Source organism: Phalaenopsis equestris, unplaced genomic scaffold, assembly GCF_001263595.1.
Source record: "Phalaenopsis equestris unplaced genomic scaffold, ASM126359v1 Scaffold000107, whole genome shotgun sequence".
NCBI lineage: Eukaryota > Viridiplantae > Streptophyta > Magnoliopsida > Asparagales > Orchidaceae > Phalaenopsis > Phalaenopsis equestris.
Genome location: NW_018164549.1, coordinates 1,916,941 through 1,942,485, shown reverse-complemented (window position 1 = coordinate 1,942,485; position 25,545 = coordinate 1,916,941). Strand labels below are relative to the sequence as shown.

The 25,545-nt window shown below is 35.1% G+C and overlaps 1 protein-coding gene across 1 annotated transcript; it reads right to left on the bottom strand.

The window, feature by feature from the left end:
• Positions 1-9,663: 9,663 nt before the first annotated feature.
• Positions 9,664-21,276, bottom strand: LOC110020810. Its single transcript, XM_020719057.1, has 8 exons — positions 20,919-21,276; positions 20,536-20,819; positions 19,184-19,356; positions 12,485-12,570; positions 10,836-12,348; positions 10,606-10,742; positions 10,350-10,530; positions 9,664-10,256 (listed from the first exon to the last, which is right to left on the bottom strand). Exons 3-8 carry the CDS (start codon positions 19,332-19,334, stop codon positions 9,790-9,792), a joined length of 2,535 nt encoding a protein of 844 aa, XP_020574716.1. The 5' UTR covers positions 19,335-19,356; positions 20,536-20,819; positions 20,919-21,276; the 3' UTR covers positions 9,664-9,789.
• Positions 21,277-25,545: the final 4,269 nt, after the last annotated feature.

Genomic DNA, 25,545 nt, shown 5'->3' with positions numbered 1-25,545 from the left:
ACATTTATAACACATTTGTGTTATAAACTTATGCATAAAAAAGTGAATTTGACTTTTAAAGAGTTAATATAAGTGATATTTTTGATGTGTTGTCAAAGATTTGTGTGTTATAAATGTAAATATTAAAGCTTAGGTTATGTAAATATATAAGAATTGTGTGGTGTGTATGTAAATACTCCTTAAATTCATTTTCATATATAAGAATTATATGATTGCTTGTGCTTTCGGTTTATTTCGATTCATTCGATTGTGCTCAAATTTTCTGAAAAAAACAAGTATGAAAAAGGGCTTTTCACATATGGAGGTCTTCAAATTATATTTATTACATATGAAAATTCTGAAATATTTAATTTACACCCTAAGAACTTTGTTAGGCCTCTATCGTCTTCTTTTCGTATCTTATACAGTCGTCATTAGAGCTAGCTGAATGAACACAGTTCAAATTCTTATCATCAAGAGAAATATTTGCGTGCGTCTAATGTATGCAGAGCTGCGTACGTCGGTAAGTTACAGGGAGGGTATTGGAGGGCTATATCTGCGTTATGCCTCCTGTAATCTACCTGTAAATTATCTGTAACTTGTAAGTTTTGCGCTTCTGTTTTCATACATTTGTAAGTTACGGGTAGGTTACAGAGAGTTTACGGGGGGTATAACGTGGATACAACCCTCCATGTAACCTTCCGACTTACGCAGCTCTACGCACGTTAGCCGTACACAAATATTTCTCCATCATCAATCATGAAGGCGACGAACTCCGCTCCACGATGGTAGCTTGGCGGTCGAGGGAGGCACGCGTGTTAACATCCATGGCGAACACAATCCAATTCTCATGTATTCACATATCTAACATTGTTCAACCTCCCACCCGTGGAAAAAAAAAAAATCTCAAAATGAATTAATTTTATTATAGAAAATGATTAGATCAATGGGTCGAAATTTTCCTCATATATTTAATAATGTCATGGAAGATGCAACCATAAATAGAGAGGTAGATATATGTTTCCATCACAAGTTAAAAAAGGTAAAAATATTGCTAAATAAACAACATCGTTATATTCGTGAAATAGATTCACATTTAAAATTTAATCATTTTGCAAATAATTTTCATCTATGTCATGGTCATGTTTGTTAAACATAAAGTTTTGACTATGATAAAAGATATTCTAATTAAATATAAGATTTTATTATTCAAATTTAGGATTTTTTATCTCAATAAATTTTTTTATTGGGGCTTTTACATTCATAGCACCCAAAACTTTCATATTTACATATCTCACACCTACATTTTCACAATAACAAATATGATATAAAAAGTAGCACTCATTATCACTTTTTAATAGTCAAATCGAGTATTTTCGTTCATAGGTAAAACACTGTGTCTAAACATGAAAGCTTAGGTACGAGATAGGCAACTCCATAAGATTTGGGTGCTATGTATGTATAATTTTTTCTATTTTTTAATGGATACTAAATCTTTCTTCGAAGTAAGATATTCGATAAGATATAACAATTATTATTTAAATTTAAATTTTTTTTATTAAAATATTAGATATTTGGCATACATTATATTTATTAGATGGTAAAATCTCATGCACATTTAAAATTAAATTTCAATCAGTGATTTTTCATGAATTGTTTACAGCTATGACATCAAGACTTGTTAGATGAGATTTCAAACACAAGTAGCAAGCTATCCTACACATTTTTATGGTGAGCAAGCACAAGATACAATTATAACTAAAGAAGTAACTATTAGAAATTGTGATCCGAATTCTATTGTATCTAAAACTTTACGGTGAGACATGTGATATTTGAGAAAGTTTCATATCCGTCGTCCGCAAGTCCGGTTTACCAAACATAATATTTTCTCATGATATATAGAGATATGTGTGGAGGTAGCAAAAAGATTGAGCCAACATGTCCAAATCCAGAGAACCACTCTACTTCTTCCGCGGACTCACACCAACACATACATATGCTTATATGTAATTATTTATTTATTTATTTATCTTATAATGGTTTAAGTCATTAGAGCAACCAATCCACTATTAACTCATTAATTTTTATATAGTGAATTATTCTTCTGGCCTTTGATTTTATCCATCTATGGGTTTTCATGTAAATCTAGGTGTCTCTTGATTTATGTTTGTGATTTGTCACTTTTTTTTTTTATTTTTAATTCAGTGATTAAGTCAAATTCCATCTTAATTGCAAGCAAACTATATAATAAATCCCTTGTTAATCCAAATAATTTAAAATAAAGAGTTAGAATTCACTTTATTAGGATAGAGACTTGTTTTAAGAGGCTGTTTTGCTTTGCTTCAAAAGGTGTGCATGGTATTCATTTTAATATTGTCCAAGAAATCTTAGTGTTTGATCAGGTGAATTTCATATGCAGTGTAATATTACAATGCATATGAAATTCATTCTCTAGTTCATTTTTGATATATTCTGATTTTGTTAGATTTAAACAAATTCTAAATATGCCATTTGTGTAAGGTATTGCTTGTTGTCGCCGTCGACGCCCATGGCCGCTGACAATCACAACCCGCCCCATTGACGACCATGTATTTTACATTGATTTTATTTACCTTCTAACCAAACCAAAAAATTAAAAAAAAATAAAATTCTTCATTTATTTTACATTGAACCAGACAACTTTATATAATGCGTTACATTTACACTGTGTTTCTTTTTTAGCACAACCCTCAGGCTTTATTTGAGAAGACATTCAAGCTTTGTTTGGTTGTGTTGGGATGAAAAATCCCCTTACACTTTACCAGGACATAGATTCAATTGGAATTTAAACTATACCACGGAATAGATTCACACAGATTCAAGAAAACAAGAACAAATTTACTGACAAAAGCACAACAAAGATAATCCAGGGCACACAAAAATTAAAATGGAAAAACCCGAGAACGGGAAAAAATTATGTGGCCACTCCACCAAGAAAATTTCACTATGAATTTCAAAAGTTAACATATAACTTACTCAGATTTCCCCTCTACAATCAAAGAAGCTTACAACAACTCGCTCCAAATTTTTTCTCTCGATCCGATAAAGAAAACACAGGTGAAATTCTCATCTCTGACACTTTTCTCCTTCACTAAGAACTTGTCTAAGAACTCACTCTCTGGAACGATCTGTTTTCATTTCTTGAAATTACCCCCTTTAAATTAAATTAAGGAAATAACAACACTCAACGCAAGAGCGTCCAAAAAGTGGGCACTAGAGCATCGGTCGCTAAAGAAAGAAACTCCTGGAGTCCCCGAGAGAAATAAGACGTGGGAGAAAAAGCTCCCGAAATTGGGTGCAGGAGTGCCCAATCTGCTTCTTGTGGCACAAGAGCGCCCGAAGCTTGATGCGAGAGTGCCAACATGCTATGTCTCCCATTGTGGTGTTCCAAATCAGGCTCCGCACTATAACAATCTCCCACTTAGAGACTGATTGCATCCAACACCTTCATAGTCACGTACCGTGGTGTGGCTCACCCCTAGCTTCAACCTTCATTAAATCCAATTAAAGTCAAACAAAGCTTCTGTTTCTCAATAGTCACCACCTTCATCATCATATCAGCATGATTCTAAGATATGTATCTTCTCTAAGAACAACTGCTCCATCTTCCAGAAGAGAGCGTATAAAATGATGCCCCAGCTGAATGTGTTTTGCTTTGGTATGAAAAATAACATTCATAGCAAGATGAATTGCACTCATACTATCAATGTGAAGTTTTTTTATCCCCTACTCCTTGCCTTATTTTGTCAAAAATTATGTAATCAAATCATCTCCTTACTAGCCTCAATGGTAATAATACATTCGATCTCCATAGTTGAAAGTGCAACAATCTTCCGCAAACCCAACTCACCACTATGTTCCCCACTGTAATGATATACTATTTTGTAGTTTTCTCTATTATTGTCATCTCCTGCCAAATTTAAATCCACAAAATCCTGTAGACTGATCCCTGCACTTTTATAACAACTTGCTCTGTTAACTATTCCCCTCAAATGCCTGAGAATCCACCTTACTACTTCCCAATGATGTTTGCTTAGATTTCTCATGTACATGTTGACCACTCTCATTGCATATGTAATATCTGGTCTGATACAGATCAATGTGTACATCAAACTTCTAATTGTGAAGCATATAGACTTTTCTCCATCTGTGCTTGATCAACTTCAGAGTTAGGTGATAACATCTTAGAGACTTTGCAGTGACTACCTAAGGGGGTGCTAATTGGTTTTACCTCATTGATATTGAACATATGTAAGATTTTATTAATAGAATCTACCCAAGACAACTTTAGTGTTTCTACACTCCTATCGTTGCTGATTCTCATCCTGAGAATCATTCTGGTTGGACCTAAATCCTTCACCTCAAACTCACTTGATAGTTCTTTCTTTAAGTCTCTAATTTTCTTCATATATTCTCCTGCAATCAACATGCCACCCACATACAAAACAAGCAAGATATAATAATTACTGAAATGTTTAATGAAGAAACAGTGGTCTGCTTGACACTTCGTGTACTCACTGTTTGAAAGAAACCTTTCAAACCTCCTAGACCATTGTCTTGCGGCCTGCTTCAAGCCATAGAGGCTTTTATTCAATATGCAGACCAAAACTTCTTTGTCTGAAACTTTGTAACTCTATAGTTGCAGTGAGACACATCAAGTGCTATAAAACATGGGTTGCTTAAACAAGTATACTTAGCGTATCAATAGTAACATGATTGAATATGGTTATCAATCATACATGAAATGAGAAAAACTCAATGAAGGAAAAGTTTTGGCCTACAACATTCAGCCTAAGCCTAAAATGTTCGATTCACAAGTTCAATTTTAAAAACTATTCTAAAGTTATGAAAACAAGTTTATCCTAACAAGCAAGAAGATTATTTAAGGCATTCAAGGTTCGACAAACTTCCCCATTAAATTGGTTTAGTGAAGAATATAATTGAGGAAATTATTAAAGCCCAATGTCAATCAAGAGAAATTTTTCTTATCTCCTTACTGTAGTCTAAGAAGGGTTAGCTATCATGAATTTAGTTCCCTAAATCCCATAATTAGCTTAAGCAAAACCAACTCCCTATGAATTTCATATAATCAAAGGTAATATCCCCATTCCAATGAGTTTATGTGGTTAAAACTTTTCATTCTACAAAGTATCCTCTCGGATCTTAGAGTTCACAAAAGGTTTTAATTATTCTACTGTCCAAGAAGAATGTAAATTAAGTTTAAAAGTTAACACAATACTTTTAGAAAGCTCAAGCACAGAAAAGAAAAGAATTCTCAATTTTATCCTACCACATTCCCAATTCAAGGAAGAAATAACAGAAACTACTCACTACTTATGATAAAAAACATCAACACAATCATTGCATTACGAAAATAAAACATACATTGAGTCTCTTACAAAGAAATCCAAAGAAAAATATAACATAATTGTACTTATCTCCTTCAAAAACAAATATTGCAATGAATCTTATAGAGCAAGTGGGAAATTTTCTCTTAATCTCTCAATCACAGTTGCACTCAATCTCTTTGTAGAATTTTTGGCCTTCTCCTTCAACACTCTCCTTCCAAATTTTTGTAAAGAAAAATAAAGGAAGAAGCATCACTTCTTCATGCTCAAGCCCGTCACTTCTTCATGCTCAAGCCTTTTATAATTCTTCATCCTTAACTTAAAAGTTGAACTGCCAAAACAATCAAATTTTGGGTATTGGAAGACTCCCAGTGGCTGGTGCCTAGGCACCACTCACTTAAAAACATTTTCTAAACAGCTGGCCCTTAGGCCCTGGTATCGCGGTTCTTATGCACTAGTAGAAACATTTAGGCACCCAAGGGGCAATGCCTCCTTTCTGTTATCTTGGGAGTTTTGATCCATTTGGGAAGCCACTGGTGCCTAGACACCAGTGGCCAAATTTGCTCATTTTTTCTAATTTGATCCTATTTTTATTCTCGTTCGCCCACTTTTCTGCTAAAACCTACAAAAATAACACAAAATCTTCCTCAAAGTGTAGTATCATCACATAAAAGGCAAAAATATAAGTAATAAAAAGTGCAAAATTATCAACTTATCATGAAACATGTATTGTTCCTCCTGTAAGTCTCATGTAAGAAAGCTATTTTTACATCAATCTGCTCTAATTATAGGCCTTACTCTGCTACTAGACTCATTATAAAATTGACAAATGTCATTTCACCACCAGAGAAAAGATCTCTATATAATCTACTCATTCCTTCTATTGGAAACCTTTCACAACATGCCTTGCCTTGTAGCATCTGCTACCATCCAACTCTTCTTTTATCCTGTATACCCATTTATTGTGTAGTGCTCTTTTGTCTGCTGGTAATATCATTAAATCCCAAGTTTAATTTGACTCAAAAGTTGCATTTCTTCATCCATGACAATCCCACTCTCTTGAATCTTTAACTTGACTGGCCTCTTGAAAGCACTCTGGTTCAGAATTATGAGCTAATAACAAATACTGTAACAAAATGGAATACCTTTGTATGGGTGGTATCACTCTACTTGATCTCTTGACATCAGTACTCGTTTGATGATTCTTATGATTGAGCACAAGTTCTTTCTCCATCCTCCTGATCACTAGTGTCTTCTATCCCAACACATTTGAACCCTTCAGAAGAGACTGACAGGTTATCCTAATTTTCGACCTTGTGTTTGTACTTATTCATTTTTTTGAAAGTGACATCCCTATTCTTGATAAATTTTTTATTATGATAATCCTAGAACTTATACCCAAACTCATCTGAGTTATATCTAATGCAAGTGCACTTGACAGATTTTGAGTCAAGCTTGCTCTTGGAACCTGCATCTACATGCACATATGCAGAACACCCAAATACTCTTAAATGAGTTAGATTTACATTTTAGTCACTTCGGGCTTCTTCAGGTAAGCCTTACTCTAAAGGTATTGATGGTCCACAGTCAATCAAATAAACTGCAGTGTTTACTACTTCAACTCAAAATTATTTTGGCAAAACTGCATGTAGTCTCACGCTTTTAGAATGCTCTGTGACTTTTCTATTCATACGCTCAGCCATGCCATTTTACTGTGGTGTTCTTTGGATGAACTCATGCCTGATCCCCTCTGCAACACATAAATTTCTACTTCTGATCATACCCTCATCATCTGATTTGAGACACTACAACTTTAAGCTTATCTTATTTTCTATCATATTCTTCCATTTCTTAAGGATTTCAATATACTAAATTTTTTCTTTAAGAAGTAAACCATTCCTTTCTTGTGTGATTGTCAATAAATGTGACAAAGTAATGTGAACCTCTAATGGACTGAACTAGATCATGACCCCATAAGTTAGTATACACTAACTTCAATTTCTTTGAATTCACCAATGATCCATTTTTAGAGAAAGAGACTTTCTTTTACTTACCATATATACAATCTTTACAAAAAAATTCAAATCAATTGCTTTCTAACCCTGAAGTTTATTTTTAGAGAATAGAGGTTTCATACAGTTCTCGCTCATATGGCCAAGCCTATGGTGCCACATTCCTGCAACAACTCTAGTTTCAACCACATCAATGAAATCAACCATTTCATTGATCATGTAAAAAAATTCCTTTAGTGTTGCCCCGAGCCATCATTGGTGCCTTATGGTCACCTTCAATGAATCACTTGTGAAAATAGTCATGAATCTTGAATTTATCAATTGGTTTATAAAAATGAAACTTCTCTTAAGCCTTAGAACATGTTTAACTTCAGTAAGCTTCTAGACCGCTCCATTTGACAACCTGATATCAACATCATCCTTTCCTACGATATTGCATGCCTTGTTATCTCCCAGATAAATATTCCCTTGATCACTCTGAGTGTATATTTTGAATACCTCTTTATGGGGCATGTATGACAAGAGACACCTAAATCTATTATCTAAGATTCAATGCTGACTAGGGATAACACCAGAAAGTTATTTTGGATTTCAACAATGGAGACATTTGTAGAGAGACTCTTTTTCTATCCTTCACCACTAGGTTTTCTGGAGCTTTGCAGTCCTTCTTGAAAATTTCCTTTCTTTCGACAGTTCCAACATTCTTCTCTGACATTTCCTGCTTGGTCTGAACTTTCCTCTTCTGAGCTTAGATCTGTCTTTGTTAGTATTCCTGTTCAGAATCCGTTCTCTGTTGTCAGCATTCAACGCGGAGCCTGAAGATTCACCATTAACTTCTTTTCTGCGAGCTTCTTCATTCAACATTAAACCCATGATGTCTTCAAAGTTCAACTTCATATTTCTTGATGAATTACTCATTGTCGTGACCAAAGCATCCCAACTATTCGACAATGAATATAATATCACCAGTGCTCTAACCTAATTATCAAACTTGATCCCCACATAACACAATTGTCTCATTACAATGTTGAAATTTATTCATATATTCTATCATTGAAGTGTCTTCCACCATCTTCATGTTGAATAACATTTTCATCAAATAAACTTATTTGAAGTAGATGATTTTTTGTACATCTTTGTTAGTGTGGCCATGAGATCCACCGCGATTTTCTCATTTACTATGTTGAACGCAACAAATGAAGAAAGTGACAACCAGATTAAACCTAGTGTTATTCAATCCAATACTTCCCATTCCTCCATAACCATATACTCAGGCTTCTTGGTGATTCCATGTAGTGGCAAATACAACTTTTTTTGATACAACAATTACTCCACATCCTCTAGAATGTGAAGTTCGTCATATTGAACTTCTCCACTTTCAACCTTGCTTCGTCAGACATTGCTCCCACTCGAATCAAACACTACTATGATTTCACTTTGTTAGGATGAAAAATCTCCTTATTCTTTACTAGGGCTTAGATTCAATTAGAATCTAAACTACACCACAGAATAAAATCGTACAAATTCAAGAAAACTAGAACAAAAATACAAATAGAAGCACGCAAGAACTTAACGTGGAAAACGAGAACAAGAAAAATATCACAGAGCCACACAACCAAGAAATTTCTATTATGAATTTAAAGAAATTACATAAAACATACTCAGATTGCCTCTATACAATCGAAGAAACATATGGAATTTCACTCAAGTTATATTTAAAAAGGAATGACCGGTGGCAATCATACGAGCCCCCGACACCCCTCATGAGCCCAAGAATTCGAGTACCACACCCAAGTCTTAGGGGGGAATTGAACCCAGACCAGAGGGGACTTATAACTGACAAGCAGATGCCCGACCAACTGATCTGAGTACGCGACACAGAAAATTATATATATATAACAATAATAATAATAAAACATCACATTCAACCTCTTCACAAAAAATAATAATAACGATAAAAATAAAAATTAAAAAAAATAAAAAACCCGTTTAATCTGTTACAGAGCAAGAATCAGCATCCCTAGAACATTTTGTATGGCGGCAGCTTACCATCAGAATGAGTTTCCTCTGATCCCACCAGCAAGTTATAAATATTCTAGACATACCACTTAATTCCTCTTTACTTACATATTTAACAGCTAAACTTTAATTTTTACGTATGTCAACTTACTTATGCATGAAAATGCGTGTTTCACTCTTTACATGTTAAAATAGTGGTATTTTTTATATGATAAGATACATTTGGGGGTACATATGTAAAAAAAAAAAAAGGTAAAGTTTTGGGTGTTAGATATGTAAATACATAGAATTGAGAGGTGTCTATGTAAATGCCCCTAATTATTTATATGCTAACCGGCTCTGTAGCTTTTCTTAATCATTATTTAACATATAAAACAACAAATAATATCAGATCAATCCCACAACTCCAGAGCTGTTTCTTCAAACAAATAATCCAAAATCTCATTTTCAATCTCATTAACCGCATCTTCAGCTTCCAGCTGAAGATTAAACCAGACTCCACCATCAAAATCTTTCTTCACAGCCTGCTCCATTTTTGTTGGAAATTGTACATCTAAATGCCAGTTAATCCTTCTGTATGATTCATTTATGAAATCTTCCTGTTTCTGTATCCGCCTAATGCTTGGCTTGATGATTGTCGCCCAAGGTGTACCACTGAAATTCCTTTCCTTGATCTCAGTAACCACTTCATCAATTAAATCAAAGAGGAACTTTGGATCATTTATCAACGAACCATATGATAATTCCAGTTCATCAAACAATGAAGCTTCATCAAACCATGAATCTATTGAGTCTGAAGCAGCTACAGAAGTATCAGTTTGAGATTCCTTGGGCTGTATTTTCCCCTCAGCATTGGTTCCTACGTGTTGATCATGATGTTAATGAAAATTTAGGGAAGATGATTTCAATTATGCTAGAGAAGTCAAACAGGAAAGTACGTAAAATGGCATACCATGCTCTGTTATGAAGCTTGCAGGGCTGCTTAAATCTTCAAAGTAAAGGGGTTCGAGAACCGAGATCGGGCTTGGACGGCCAGGATTATCGATGGTGCATTCCGCGTCTCTTGGTTCTTGTAGTACAACAGAAGTAGAGGCAGTGGGGGTTGATGGTTGAAACACATCTTCAATTTTTACCTGGGAAAAAACAAATAGGTTATTGCAATACACAAGGGGATAAATGCAAAAGATATTCAACAGAAAACAACTTACTGGCTCTAATGGCGCAGAAGATCCTTCTTCCATGAAAATTTTACCGTGAAGATCATCTTCATTGCTAATAGATGCAAAATGGGCTTCTACTTCCTCGGTTTGGATATAATCTTCAATTTCTGTAATCTCCATGCTCCCTGCATGAATTCCAATACTTCAAGCAATAACAAAAGAGCAAGACCAAGAGTAGTGAAGGAACTATGAACAGAGTCTGTGATTTCAAGGTGTACCATTTTCTGCTTCCAGGCTCTTGCTAGAGTTAGGGAAGCTCTCTTTTTGTCTTGACGGGCCCAAGTATTTTGCACCAAAATTATGTTTATAGTGGCATAGAAATATTGATGTCTTCTCCTGGGGAGACTTCAGTTCTTTTCCTATTGCCGGGCTGAGTCGTGGGGAAAAATAGTTAAATCCTGGAAAAGAAAGTATTTTTCCCAAGGATTTGGATGCTTGAATAGCAGATAATGATTCAGCTTTAATATCCATCCGAAGTAACTCAGAAAGATGTTTTCTGGCTTCATCATAGAAGGCGGCTTCTCTATACAGCTTTTGGGGCGCAGCATTCTTGTTCAATATTTTGTGTCCACTAACAGTATTGGTTGGATATGAAAGCTCATTTTTCCTTTGCATTTCATTGGTATTTGATTTATTTTCATCTTCACTTTCAATGGCCTCTGTACTACAAGAAATTTTATTCTTACTGCTTATCTGTTTACCATATGGGATCTTATGAAGAATGCCATCCATGGTGATTGAGAGTCTCTCCTTTTTGCTTGTACTAACTGCATTTCTGAACCTTCTTTTAATTTCTCTGAGTGAAAAATGGGATGAAATTCTTTCTCCATCTTCCTTGTTTTCAAGGCTACAATTTGATTGAATAGAAGGTACAGAATGAACTGTATTTGAATGATTTTGTTTTCTAACAAGATTGGGCTTCAAAACAACAATTCTATTTACAATTTTAGCACCGCTGCAGTCATTTGATTGGTTTCCTTCTGTTAATTTCTCTCTTCTCATGAAGAAGTGGTGGCCACCTTTTTTTTGAGTCTGGTTTAAAGCTTGAAACTCCCCCAAAAATTGATTTTCATCGTTAGAAGTTTTACCAATTTGAACATTCTGGAGCTCTTCAATTTGCTTTTGGATGGGCGAATTTGGATTTTCAATAAGCTTTAGAAACAAATCCTTGTCTGAATTCAGCATCTCTAATAAATGGCTGAATTCCTCTGCTTGCTGGACGTCTGTATTTCCAACAACCTTGCTTGAGCTGATGGATTTTTGTTTTATAATAACCTTGGCTATATTAACAATGGCCTTCTGAAGAATAGTCACAGATTCGTCTTCAAGTTCAGTTTTTTTGAGATCTTCAATGCTTACATGAGAAGTACGCTGATCTGTTTTATCTTCGAATTGAAAGCTAGTGCTGCAGCAATCTACCATGAATGCAGCCACATCCATGTCTGAAGTAAGAACCTCTGATATATTTGGATAATCAGACTGTTGGAATATCAATTTTGTAGAAACATCTAAATCCTTGGACTGATCATCAGAACCTACCAAAAAGTTCTCATCTTGCTCATTGCGACTTCTCTCAGCATTGGTTTCAAGTTCCAATTCAACTTCTAACCATTCAATTTTGGAACTAGAATCTTTCCTGGAGCGGTGCGTTCTTGACATTTCCTCTTCCATGAGTTCTTTAATACTTGCCACGCCCAAATTAAACATGTCAGCTTCGTCAGCTTCAGCATCCTAAAAACAAACAGGCCAAGGTAAAAATGTCAGTAGGATAATTGATTTGAAAAGACAACAACTTTACATTATTTCAGTTCAACCATGAAAAAATCTGACAATATTTTTTTTCCAGGGAAGGGTAATACAGACTCACAGATAAGTAAGCCAAGTTTTCAGCATCCCCATGATTTTCCCCAATATTACATGAGAGATCGTCTTGGCTACTAGAATAACCAATGCCTGCAAAACAGTATAAACAGCTGAAGGTAATTCAACAAGTGAATCAAAGTATTATGACAAAAATGCAGCATTGCCAGTCCCAAGCCTGCACGAAAAAATTCAGGCTGGCTGTTGATCATAAGATTTTTTTTTTTGAAAAAAGAAGAAATAAATTATATTAATTGAAATTGAATTAATTAACTTAAGTATCTATTTAATCCTGCCAAAGACTCCCCCGTTCGAAAAAGCAACTGTTCCGGCTACAAGCAGACCAAGAAGGCCACTTTCCTATTCATTTGCACTTTCTCAATCGTCTCTCCCTTTCATTGGCAGTGTTCTCGATCCACGTCTTCCCTCTGTCGTTCTTGTTCCCTTGTTCAACTCTCCGGTCGCCATCCTCTTCAGTTCGCAACGAAGAAGTAATTCACTGTTCATGTTTCATTTGCACGATTACGCTTCTTCCTCTTCCTCTTCCTTCGTCTGCTTTCTCCCCTGTTCGAAACCCAATCTCCCAAATCCGCACCATCCCTATTTTCCTCCATGCTCGATTAGAGGGCCACTTCCCTTTTTACCGCGATTCAATCCCTCTGTATCGCACGTAGAGATCGCTCGCCACTCTTCTCTCTGTCCTAGCCTTCGCTGGTTTCGTAGAGTTTCCCATACCAGTGCGCACGAATCGACCGTTCTTCCCTCCTTCACTTGAGAACCGACCAGTCGAAGCCTTGCATCCTCCCTGTAACGCAACCCTTCGTCACTGTGCCGAGCCTTCTTACGAGATCGCCGAAGACGCTCGTCTCTCCTCCCTGTGCGATCTTCTGCCCGATCTCTTCTTTGGTCGCTCCCAAAGTGATGCAATCCGAGCCCTCTTCCCATTATACAAGCCTTACTTGATGCAAGTTCAGCCGATAATGCTTATTGCTCTTTTATTACTTTATTGTTTATATTTACATTGTAATTGTATATATATTAAAAAAAATCTTTGTTGAGGTTTTATTTTACCGTTATCGCCGCCCATTGATTGGGAAAGGAATACTTTTTGGGGCAAAATGGCATAGGTTTTTGAAAATATCCAGTCGAGTAAGGGCGAGCAGGCGAGTACCGATTCATGGGAAAATTAAGTACCATTGAGTGAAAAACTCAGACTCGTTTGCAAATTCTTTTTTTTAATATGTGGATTTTAAAATTCCGGTTCATGAGAAAGTGGGTACCCGTCCATGATAAATTGATTACGATTTGAGGAAAACAAAGTACCACTACAAAAATTTTAGTTTGCGAGCGAGATAACTTTTTTGTGCAGATATATCGAAAGTCTGTTGCATCTTTTAAGATTGTGGGTTAAGTTACACTTTTGTTCCCTGGTCGCAGTATCCCACGATACTGACCAACTCATTTCTCAAGATAGCTGAAAAGATTGACATACTCTGGTGACCCCAAACGGGAGTGGTTGATGTTGAGAGACTGCCGATTTTTTGAGTGAATTTGAACTTGTAAATAAGAAAATTTTGAAAATTTTTAGATTATAAAATAAAAATAAAATGTGAATCATTGAAATTTTAAAAATTTTAAAATTTGAGCTTTTGAAATATAACCTCTTAGGATTTTAAAATTATTTAAAGTCTTATGCTTATGAGATTTAAGCTCTCTAGGCTTTAAAATATTTTAAAATTCGAGCTTTTAAATGTTTAAGCTTTTAGGGCTTTAAAATTTTAAAATTTTTGGGCTATTAAAATATAAATTTTCAAATCTTACAGTATTAAGATTTGAATTTTAAAATTTCATCCCTTAATCCTAAAAAATATTTTGAATTTGAGCTATTCAGACTTAGGGGATTATAGACACTCCATTTCAATTCATAAACCCTAAGCTCTGGATGTGAAAAGTGGAGTGTTGCGTTAGTTAGTCGACAATAAGTGTAAAATTTATTGAAAAATCATGACATAATCATTTTGATCATTGTGTAAATGCTAGGGCTTCCCCTAGAAGTGACACACTGTATGACCTGCATACAGTAAAATGTGTGCAAGAACTGTTACACCGATTCCCGGGAGTAGTGTCAAATAAGCAAAGATTCTCATATTACGAGCGAATACATGTAAAGAAGTTAGTCAATGAAACTAATATTAGGGGAGACTCTTAGAATATTGGTACTCTCACAGGTCAAATAATGAAATTAGTTGATATTATGATTCCAATAAAAATAAATATCTTGTGTATTCAAGAAAATAAATGGATTGGAGAAAAAAACTAATAAAATTTATAACTTATGTTTTAAACTTTGGTATTCTGATAAGTGTCGCGCTAGAAATGGTGTAGATGTCATTATGAATAAGAGTTTGAAAGATAATATTGTAAACATTAATAGAATTGGAGATAAAATTAGAACCCTTAAGATTATTATTGATACCAAGATTTTTAATATTATAAGTGTTTATGCTTCTCAAGTAGATTTAGATATCGATTCAAAAAGTAAATTATGGAATGGTCTAGAAGACAGTACAAATGATACCTCATGAAGAAATAATTTTATTGGAGGAGATTTAAATGGACATGCCGGTAGAGTGGTAAGAGATTTTAGAAATATTCATGATAGCTACGGTTTTGGAGTGATTAATAAAGAAGTTAGAGCCATATTAAATTTTGTTATAGCGTATGACTTTATGATTGCTAATACTTTATTCAAAAAAGAGTTGAGTGTATTATTGCTTATAAGAATGGATCTAACAAAACACAATTTGATTATTTTCTTATGAGAATAAGAGATTGTCAAGAATGTGAAGATTGTAAGGTACTTCCAAATTATGATTTAAGTACTCAACATAGATTATTAGTTCTAGATTTTAAAATGAAGAGTTGTAAAATAAAGAATATTAGGAATCATTAAGGAATCAAAGAATATTAGGAATCATTATCGTAGAATTAAATGAGAGCACCTAAAAGACAAATAAAATTATTTTTATTAGCAAACTTCAAGATTTTATGATTTGGGATGTTCATGAAGAAGCAAATTCTATTTGGGATAAAGTAACAAACAATTTTAAAAAAATGACAAAAAATGTACTTAGAGAATCAAAAGAAAAACTTTTTATAAATAAAAATAGTTGGTGGTGGAATAATAATGTGAAAGAAAAAATAAAATATAAAAAATTATGTTGTCAAAATTTGTTTAAATATAAGAACTTAGAGAATTGAAAAAAAATATAAAATGACCTGTAAAGGGTTTAAGAGAATAATCTATGATACAAAAAATTCTGTTTTTAGTGATTTTTATAATAGACTAGATACTGAAGAGAGCGACAAATATATGTATAAACTAGCCAAACAAAGAGAAAAGAAATGTAAAGATTTAACACAATTAAATTATATTTAAGATGAAAATCAAAAAGTGATTTTCATATAAAAAAATATTAAACATAGGTGAATCAGTTATTTTGATAAACTTTTTAATGAAGTTTTTGAAAATATGATTGACCACAGTGATCATAAAATCATTAATATTATTAAAATGCTTCATTTTTTATCGTCGCATTAGTAAAATAGAAGTTGATGAGACTTTAAAGAAAACCAAGGGTGAAAAGTCTGTAATTGAAGCATAGAAATATATAGGAGATTTGAGAATTTCTTGGCTTGCTAAACTCTTTAATATTATTTTAAAAACTAAAAAGATGTCTGAAAAGTAGAGGAAGAGAATTTTGGTCACCATTTTTAAGAATAAAGGGGATGCACAAGAGTGTGCAAATTATATATAAATTAAGTTGACGTGTCATATTTTAAAATTATGGGAGAAAATAGTTGAACATAGGCTAATACATATTACAAAGATTTCTCATAATAAATTTGGATTGATGTCGGACAGGTCCACTATAGAAGCTATACATTTATTGAGAGGTTGATGGAGAAGGTCATAGAGAATAAGAAGGATCTACATATGATTTTTATTAATTTAGAAAAAGCTTATGATAAAGTTCCAAGAGATATGCTTTGGAGAGTTCTAAAGAAGAAAGGTGTTGATATGACTTATATTCTAGTCATTAAAGATATGTATACTAGAGCTGTTACACGTGTTCAAATAGAAGGAGGATTGACCAAATACTTTCCTATTTCACTTGGATTACATCAAGGATCAACTTTATGCCCAAATCTTTTTTGTTTTAGTTATGGATGCTTTTACAAAACGTTTATAGGAGGATGCACCTTGGTGTATGCTTTTCACAGATGATATCCTTCTCGAGAGAGAGAGAGCTCGGGAAAAACTTGAATTATGGGGGGCTACATTGAATTTTAAAGGTCTTCGTTTGAGTAGAGCTAAGAATGAATACATAGAATGTAATTTTAGTAGTAATAGTTTCAGTAATAGAGTTGAAACTATGGGTGATCAAATTATCAAAATGTGTGAAAGCTTAAGATATCTCGAGTATATTGTTCAAAGTGATGGTGATATAGATGTGGATGTTATTAGTAGAATTCAAATGAAATGGAGGAATGCTTTTGGTCTATTGTGAGATAGAAAAGTACCGTTTAGACTGAAAGGAAAAATTTATAAGATGGTGGTGAGACCTACAATGCTCTATGACATTGAATTTTGGCCTTTAAAAGAGAAGCACAAAACTAAGTTAAATGTTGTTGAGATGAAAATGCTTAGGTGGATGAGTAATTGCAAGATGATTAAATGGTCATAATATTCACAAAAAATTTCCGATGATTAAATGGTTTTATGACTTTATCAAGTTTTAAGGCAATATTCGATTCAAAATATAAACGTCTCAAAAATTGTGCAAGTCTTTCAAGATACACTCTTTGAAGTTATTTGATTTAATACATGTTATAAATTATTTAAAATGTCTTAAGACATCAAATGTTACAGCTAAAATAACTCAAATATATGAAATTAAATGCCCGCTTGTGCTCCAACCAACGTATAAAATGCTCAAATACTAGGGTCGAGAATGCTGCGCCGGCTAATCGGGTTGTCTTGTCTATAAGGAAGGTTGTAAGCCCCACCCCATTAGTCTAATCCTCCTCGTAAAAACTAGAGTTGACAAGTCTAGTAAGTCCCAATAAATGTCAAATCCTGAAATAAGAGTTTACAAGTCCAAATCACTAAACTAGTATGATCCTCCTTATAATGACAGGAATCGACAAGACTTATTTTTTGAAAAGCTTAAACAAACAAAATTAATTGCCCCTTCATATATACAAAATTTTCAAATATTTAATACCCCAGTGATATTCGAGTTTATAGAAGATTTCAACTGAATGGGTCAATCTTTTAAATCAAGACTTTCACAATAATAAAAAAAATCCAAGTTAAAAATCAATCACTAAAGAATCAAAACAAATTTCATCCACCATCCGCAATAGTTTGTTGAGAGCAATAAATTTCTAACCGACTTCAGCTCACAGAGAGCTAAGCTCATATTAAATGTATATTTCTATTTATAATGAAAGCAATTGCATGCCAATAAAGAAGTGGCCCGAGTTCTTTGTCGCGTGGTTTTGCCGCCAAATGACAACACAAAATAGCGGTTACACTCAAAGTTCTCTAATCAGGTGGTTGCCATGGTCACAGTTGCAACCCGTATGTTCTTCAATGGTTTTCTATCCTTTGAATTATGAATCAAAAGGATATAATTGATTGACACAAAGCATTCAGTTAGCTAAGGTCGACTTAAATTTGTTCCCTTAAACAAACATCCACCCTAGATCTACAAGGCACCTTGGACGACACAACCCATGGTTGACGACAATGATTTTCTGTCAAGTTGGATCGACTAAGCAGGGACCACGATGACCCGGGATGACAGAACCATGTGATCTTGATTGGGTTTCGTCTTCATTCCCCTATAATCCGCTTTAAGCTTCAAGTGATGAATTTTACAGTTTAAAATCTTAAGTCAACTGCTATTATGTGTTGAATATTCAATTCATAATGACTAGTCTTAATTGAAAGTGCTTTCCCATTATCGAGAGAGGTAATTACCATTGGGACTTGCGCCTATGAGAAACCCCGAACCCCAAGATCAAAAAGTCCTCGTAAAATAAAGGTGAAATCTCTAGGCAGTGTCTTATCCACAATCCAATCCGCTTTTTGAAACTTCAACCCTCCAAAGCACTTTCTCTCTCTATCAAAATAAAAATAAATGCAGAGAGTTGTCATGGGGAGCACTCATTGAATTTTAAGAGCCCACACCGGCTTGAATTGATATGACCTTAATAGAGGCTGAATAGGGCTGATTTGACTAGCAAAACTTTCTTAAATGACAAGCTATAAAATTTATGTTAATGAACCTCAAAATTATGAAAAATGTCATCTTTGCATCATCAACACTGACATAAACATAAAAGTTGGTGAACGTTTTCTGCAAAATACAGTGCAAGATAGCAAGCATCCATCAAAATGGAACCACAGCATGCAATGCATCAAGCTATAAATTTTCCCATGATAGAAACTTCTAATTCTAAAAAATCTGAAATGTTAAGCAAATGTGATTGACACCGAAATTAACAAAATGGAACGCCTTTTAGTCTACGATGTGGAGAAATTGTAAATCATTTATAGCGTCAGCGAATCATTCAATAGGTTGAGAATAAAAATATAAACTGAATCATTCCCATGGTTTATTGTGGAGTTTCTCACCTAAGTTTCGAACACTCCCACACTTTTTATCTGAAAGCAACCTTCGACCAGAACGTCCTTGGCGAAAATCAAACATGCTGATCAAACCCCCCATACAACTTGAATTTTCCTTTCGCAATCGCGGAGACCGTTTTTGAGATTTCTTAGCCATAATTAGCTTCCTGCTGCAACTCCTAGCAAATTGAAAGCTCCAAATCAATAAATGACTGAAGTAGGACAATAAAGCAAGAAAAATAATAATTAAAAAAAAACAATTTTTTGCAGATGAAACAAAATTTGGATTAACATAACATCATATTAGGAATGGTGAAAATTATTTCGCAGATCGCTCGCATGGTAAAGAGAGATGTTATATATGGTTTGTACTTTTTCAAGCATGTCTTTTGGTTCGAAGTTTCCTTAATTTTTTTTTTTTTTGTTGCCCATTTGCTCCAATGGATTTGTTTGATAATATTGTGTCTGTTCTTTGATAAGAAATAAAATAATCACTAATCATGAAATTGACATGCTGCTCCTTAAGGGTTGTACATTTTGGTTATGAAAGATGAGCTCATTCAATATTTGTATGTTAGCCATAAAAGCCATTACCCTCCAAGGTCCATATTATGATATAAATATGACAAGATTTTGTAAGGCAAAGACAACTAGAAAGCTACAAAGTCACAAGTCTCACATGGTGATGTTTCAGAGTGCGTTGACTGATTTGACCGCACATGTTTCATACAAGCATACTTTGTTCATGGGATTTCAGTCTAGGTTCCTTAAAACTTAGAATGCAGGTGATCTACTAAATCTACTAACTTCAAATATCATGGTTAGAATTTCAATGCCATCATGAATCTCTGGAAGATTAACTAATAATACATTATAAACAGGGGTGAAATCAGCCTCTTCCTTGAGGTTGCATCTTAAGCAAAATGATTTATTGAGGTAAGAAAATAACTTATTTATTGATAGTCATTTGTTTTTCTTACAACCTATTAACAGAAATTTCAAAATTTTTGGTAAAATATTGCCTGCCTTGAGGTCTTCCTAATTCTGCTCCTAATCTTAAGCGTTAGAAAATATAATACATTTCTATGAAAAAAAAAAGAAGAAAAAAAAGATCTTTAACTACGAATTGAATTGATTAAAACTGCAGAATTCCGTGGTAAAAATATGAAATATCCACTTTCAGAGTACTCCTAATGAAATATCAAGGAAAGTTGTTGAAAATTAATCCCAGCTATTTATTTAGCTAAAAAACACAAATACAGAGCGAAAAAAAAGATGATTAAGAAAGTTATCTCATTCCACTCAACGCAGAATAATAAATACATCACAAAATATACCGACGCAAAGATTCAAAATACCTGAAATTTAAGCTTTTTGCAGAAGCTTCTGATAAAAAAGATCCAATATCAATACTTCTGTTCTTCTCCAACGCCCCTGAAATCTATAATCTATGTGATGCTTCTGTTCTCCTCTCAAGCAATGATTCAAAAACCTCTCCTCAGCTGCATATCACATCCCACAATTCTCCAGGAACCGACATCGAGAAGAGTTAATTTGCTTCCTTCTTCAGCGATTCAAATCACCGGAAACCGAAATTTGTTCAAACCAAAAAAGTTACCCTGGCCTAATTTCAGAACAAAAGCTGCAAACAAAGAAACTTTTATCAATATCTTGCCTTTCAGCGATTAAGTCCAAGAAATCAATACTCATTTCATCATCAAAGAAGATGAAGCCACATCACCTCCGCGGAGTTCATATGGCCTCCCGCTGAACTCGCGCATTCAACGACGACGGAAGAGGAAAGAGAGGCGTGGAGAGATCCATGACAGGGAATAATCGCGGGCCGCCCATTGTCAGAAAGACCTCCATGGATGAGAAACAATGGGCATCTCCGCCATTTGTTCCGGGGAACCAATTTTCGTCGATTTGGCCAGCGAGGACTTGCCTTTTTCTGGCGAGGACTACCAACTTCAACGAATCGAACCTTTTTCACCTCTTTCTAGCTCCCCTTTCGGCCTTGTGCTTTTCGTACGTCAGAGGGGAGGTGGGGAGGGAAATGGGAGGAGGGAAGTGCGTAAATGATGTCTCTTGACAACCTGGAATTCATCTGCGATCAATTCAATTTTAGAGAATTTATGTTTTTTCTCATTAAAAACCTCTCAAAAGACAAACTTGGGCTACATTATAAAAAAAAAAAGAACTTTTTTTAGGGATAATTACAAAAAGACCATCCAAAAATTTAATATTTACAACTTAACCATGAAGATGGTTTAATTTGATGGAGATGAAAAATATAGGTTTTATGAGTGAAGAGGATGGATGTCTTGTAAATAACAAGTTATGAGTGGTCAGTATGTAAATGTACCTTTTTTTTAATGCTTATCTAAAGTGCAAAGGGGGAAATTGACATAAATTGGTGCTCTACTGTATAATATATTGTTTGAGAATAGAAGTAAAAATTTAAAGGAGTTGTGTTGGAGGGCTTTCCCTATAAGAAAATAATAATAATAATAATAATAATAATAATAATAATAATAATAATATCATAATTAGTTGTTGACCATTAAATTAATATTATCTTAAAAGCTCTGTATAATAAGATTTAGGCCAGGCCAGAATCTTTGAGAAAACATTTAAGTTTTATGGAAAAAAATGGAGCCACAAGGGGAATAGGATGAACTCATAAAATTATTATTAAATAGCTCATTATTTTCTAATCACTCACCATAAAAAAATATAAAATAAATAAAACTTTGAAAATCAAAGGTTTTATTAAATTAAATGCTCTATCTAGAGATATAAGGGATGCACCGAAATCATAAAATTAAAAATGGTCTGTATGAATCTTGAGACAGTTCAGTAGTTAGTCATCCCATTTCAGTCCACCGGCTAAGCTATCACCCTCGGACACGTCATTTCAGTCGCTCGATTTAATACTTATGAATAAGATATATCTTTCCCTCTAAAGCAGTAAAAAAAAAAGTCTCTCAGCGGGTTTTTGTCACATTAAAATATTGTACGAATTCTCATCGTCTTCCACATTTTAATCCAGCTACTCTTTCGGTAGCTTTATCTTTCTCTTACAACATCACCCATTACTCCCTTTCACTTATAAAAATAACTTTATCGCCAACACTCCCTTTGATGACTCCTAGCCGTTGTCCGAGCCAAAACAACGCCAAAATTTTCTTTAGTCCCATCTGTCTCCATCTGACCTTTTCTGTCACGCGAAAATAGCCCGCACCAGCCACCCAACCAGCCTGGTCGCCACTTCACCGGTCAACCGCCATTTCACCAACCACCCTTGGTATTTTTAGTCAGCCGACAAATTCCATGATACAATGTTGTTGATACGTCAACTCGCCATTTCACCACCCACTAAATCCATGGTCTCAAAATGCAAAACATTGCTCCCATGCTCACCAATTTCTTGTTGACTCATAGCCCCCAAATTCCCTTTGTTAATTCTTTTCTCTACTGTCAAAGCTACGTGAATCCCGAGTCTATCCCTTTACTCCATATGGGCTCTCTAACCCGAGTTACCCATTTTAATCTCTCTCAATATCCAATCTGCAAACAAGACCTTTGGCCACAAATTCCTCTGCTTTTTTCGAGAGTAAATCACATGGTTTTGTTTGGATGATTCCAATAGCTCGAATGAGTAGAAGAGAGAAATATTTTTGAGATTTTCTTATTTGTTCTTATGATTTTCAGCTGATGAGTCTGCTGTAAAGTTCTCTTTCTTCTAGGGAGATGCATTGTTATTTGTGCCACTTGTTTCCTAGCATAGTGCCAGCTTTAGCAAAAACTGCAGTCCAACATCCCTGGCCATGCCTTATGATGTGTGGAGGTGGCTTGATCTCGAGCACCCGGTGGTGTTGTAACCTCAAGACGGCCGACACTGAAGCGAACTCCACCACCGGGTCACCTGAACTAACAAAGGCTAACCCCAATCAGCTGAATCATCGGGTCAACCCGACCTAACTCAGGTTAACCCAAATCAACTGAATCACGTGTCAATCCAACCTAACTCGAGTTAAATCTCATCTTATCCAAAGAGATGATATATCAGTGGTTAAACTTTTACTAGATCCTAAAATCTGTATAGCCCAACTGACACATATTCCTTTAGATGGAGAAAAAGACTACTTCGTTAAAGTTACCAAACTAACTTTCACTATCGATGACTTTATGTTAGGGACAATCAATCATAACTGGCCGCTTTACAACTCTATAATTGTGATATAATTTTAATTGTCCAGAGTTCTTATTGATCTGGGTGCATCAATTACATAATCAATTTGTGAACACATGTGTAGCTTGACATTGATACATCAAAGCTCTCATTTAATTAGGTGTTTTTATATGAATTCAATGAAAATGGTGAAAGAGCTCTAGGCTCCATAACCGCCCTACTCAAAATTAGGGATTTCCAAACTAAAGCCAAATTTCACACCATTGACTCCAAGACATTCTTCAACCTGCTGATTGGGAGACCTTAGCTTTATGAGTACCAATGGTGCCTTCCTCACTTCATAAATGCAATAAGTACTGGCAACATAGAATCAAATATTGTATTAAGGGTGACACACACACACACACACACACACACACACACACACACACACACACACACACACACACACACACACACACACACACACACACACACACACACACACACACACACACACACACACACACACACACACAACCAACAAACTTCCATCTTCCGACACCAATCTCGAGGCAATCTTTCGAGAAGAAATATTCAGACTTCGATTAAGAGTCATCCAGAGTTCCAATTTCAGCAAACTTATAGTCAAACTGACTGACTCAATGAGACGAACCCAATGACCCTTAGTAAGGCCCTTCACCATCTGACAGATAGATGACCAGTAAGAAATGACTATTCATACTTTAGAGAAGAACTCATGCTCAAGCTTAAGTCAACGAGTTTGAATTGACTAGTATATTATAGAAGATGACAAATAATATTAATTATGTTTATTATATTCAAATTTAGCTAAGAATTTTTAAGTTTGCTTAGCATTGGTTTTCACATCAGATACATTTTTAAATGCAGCACTCATAAAAATTAAATTAAAATATTCGTATTGAAAAAATATAATTCATCTTCAGCGGGACACTCCCCTGTCAGAACCGGATTGAGTTTCTCAAACCCTCGCTGAAGCGGGTACCAAAGTAGACGCTCCGTCACTAGCAAGTGCCATAAGGCGGATGAAGTGGTTGGCCTGCCATTACGTCATAACTATCCTAGAAGTACTTGATATGATTATCTATCGAGGACCGCAACACCTCCGAATGATGTCCAAATTTGATAAAATCCACCAAAAGGGCATCTCGAACGATGGAGCCAAACTTAAGCCTAGCTCGCTGGATGAGGTCCTTTGTGACGATGAGAATCAGAACACTATTCTCCTGACTCAACTTGTTGTACAACGTCCAGAAAACCCCACATCGGACAAACCAACATACTGCCCCGACGATTTGAATTTCCGTTGAGCACTACGGATCTTCGCTGCTTCGTCATTGCGCATGGTGCAGAACTGCCTATGCAAGTATTCAATCTTAGCGATGTATTCAGCTCATATCTCCTTTTTAGCAGCTCTAAGGTCGCCAAGTCGCGGACGAGCAATCGCAAGGACGGCCACATCCAGGGTCAGTTGTTGTCTGACGACACGTTTCCCCAACTTCACACTAAACAGTGCGGTGCTTCCTGCCTAAAGGTGTCCGCAGATAATCACAAAAACAAACAAAGTTAAGCATAGTGAAATACTTCACCTCTGCAATGGGTAATCCTTTAATCGAATCAGTTTCCAAGACTGTACTAAGAATCCATGCCCAACGATAACGATCAGATGATGCATCTAGTTCCTCCCTAGGAACGCCTCCAACAAGTAGATCCTTACCATGGATCACAGATAGAGGATTCTTCCTACGCCCAGACGCCAAGGTCGAGAGAGAAAGTAAATTGATCATATATTATCAGAACACATACTGAATTGAGAAATTGTGACCCCCTTACGCCGACACAGAAACTAAAACTTGCTTCTTCCAAGCGGGCTATACCTTTTCACCGTCTAGTCACCTCAAATGACCGACCGACCACCTCATTTCGCCCGACCACTTTGCCGCTCCATCCGGTCACTCCCCTCCAACCGATCGCTCTGCTCCATCCCGAGACCATAGAAGAAGAGGGAAGAATTACATACATAACACACAATTCCTATATATTTTTTTATATTTTTATACAAACCATCATTTTTTATAGGTCACCCAATCTTTTTGTTACTTATCAAACCTCTATTTTTATTTGCAAGTCACGATGCGTCATTGGCCGGGCA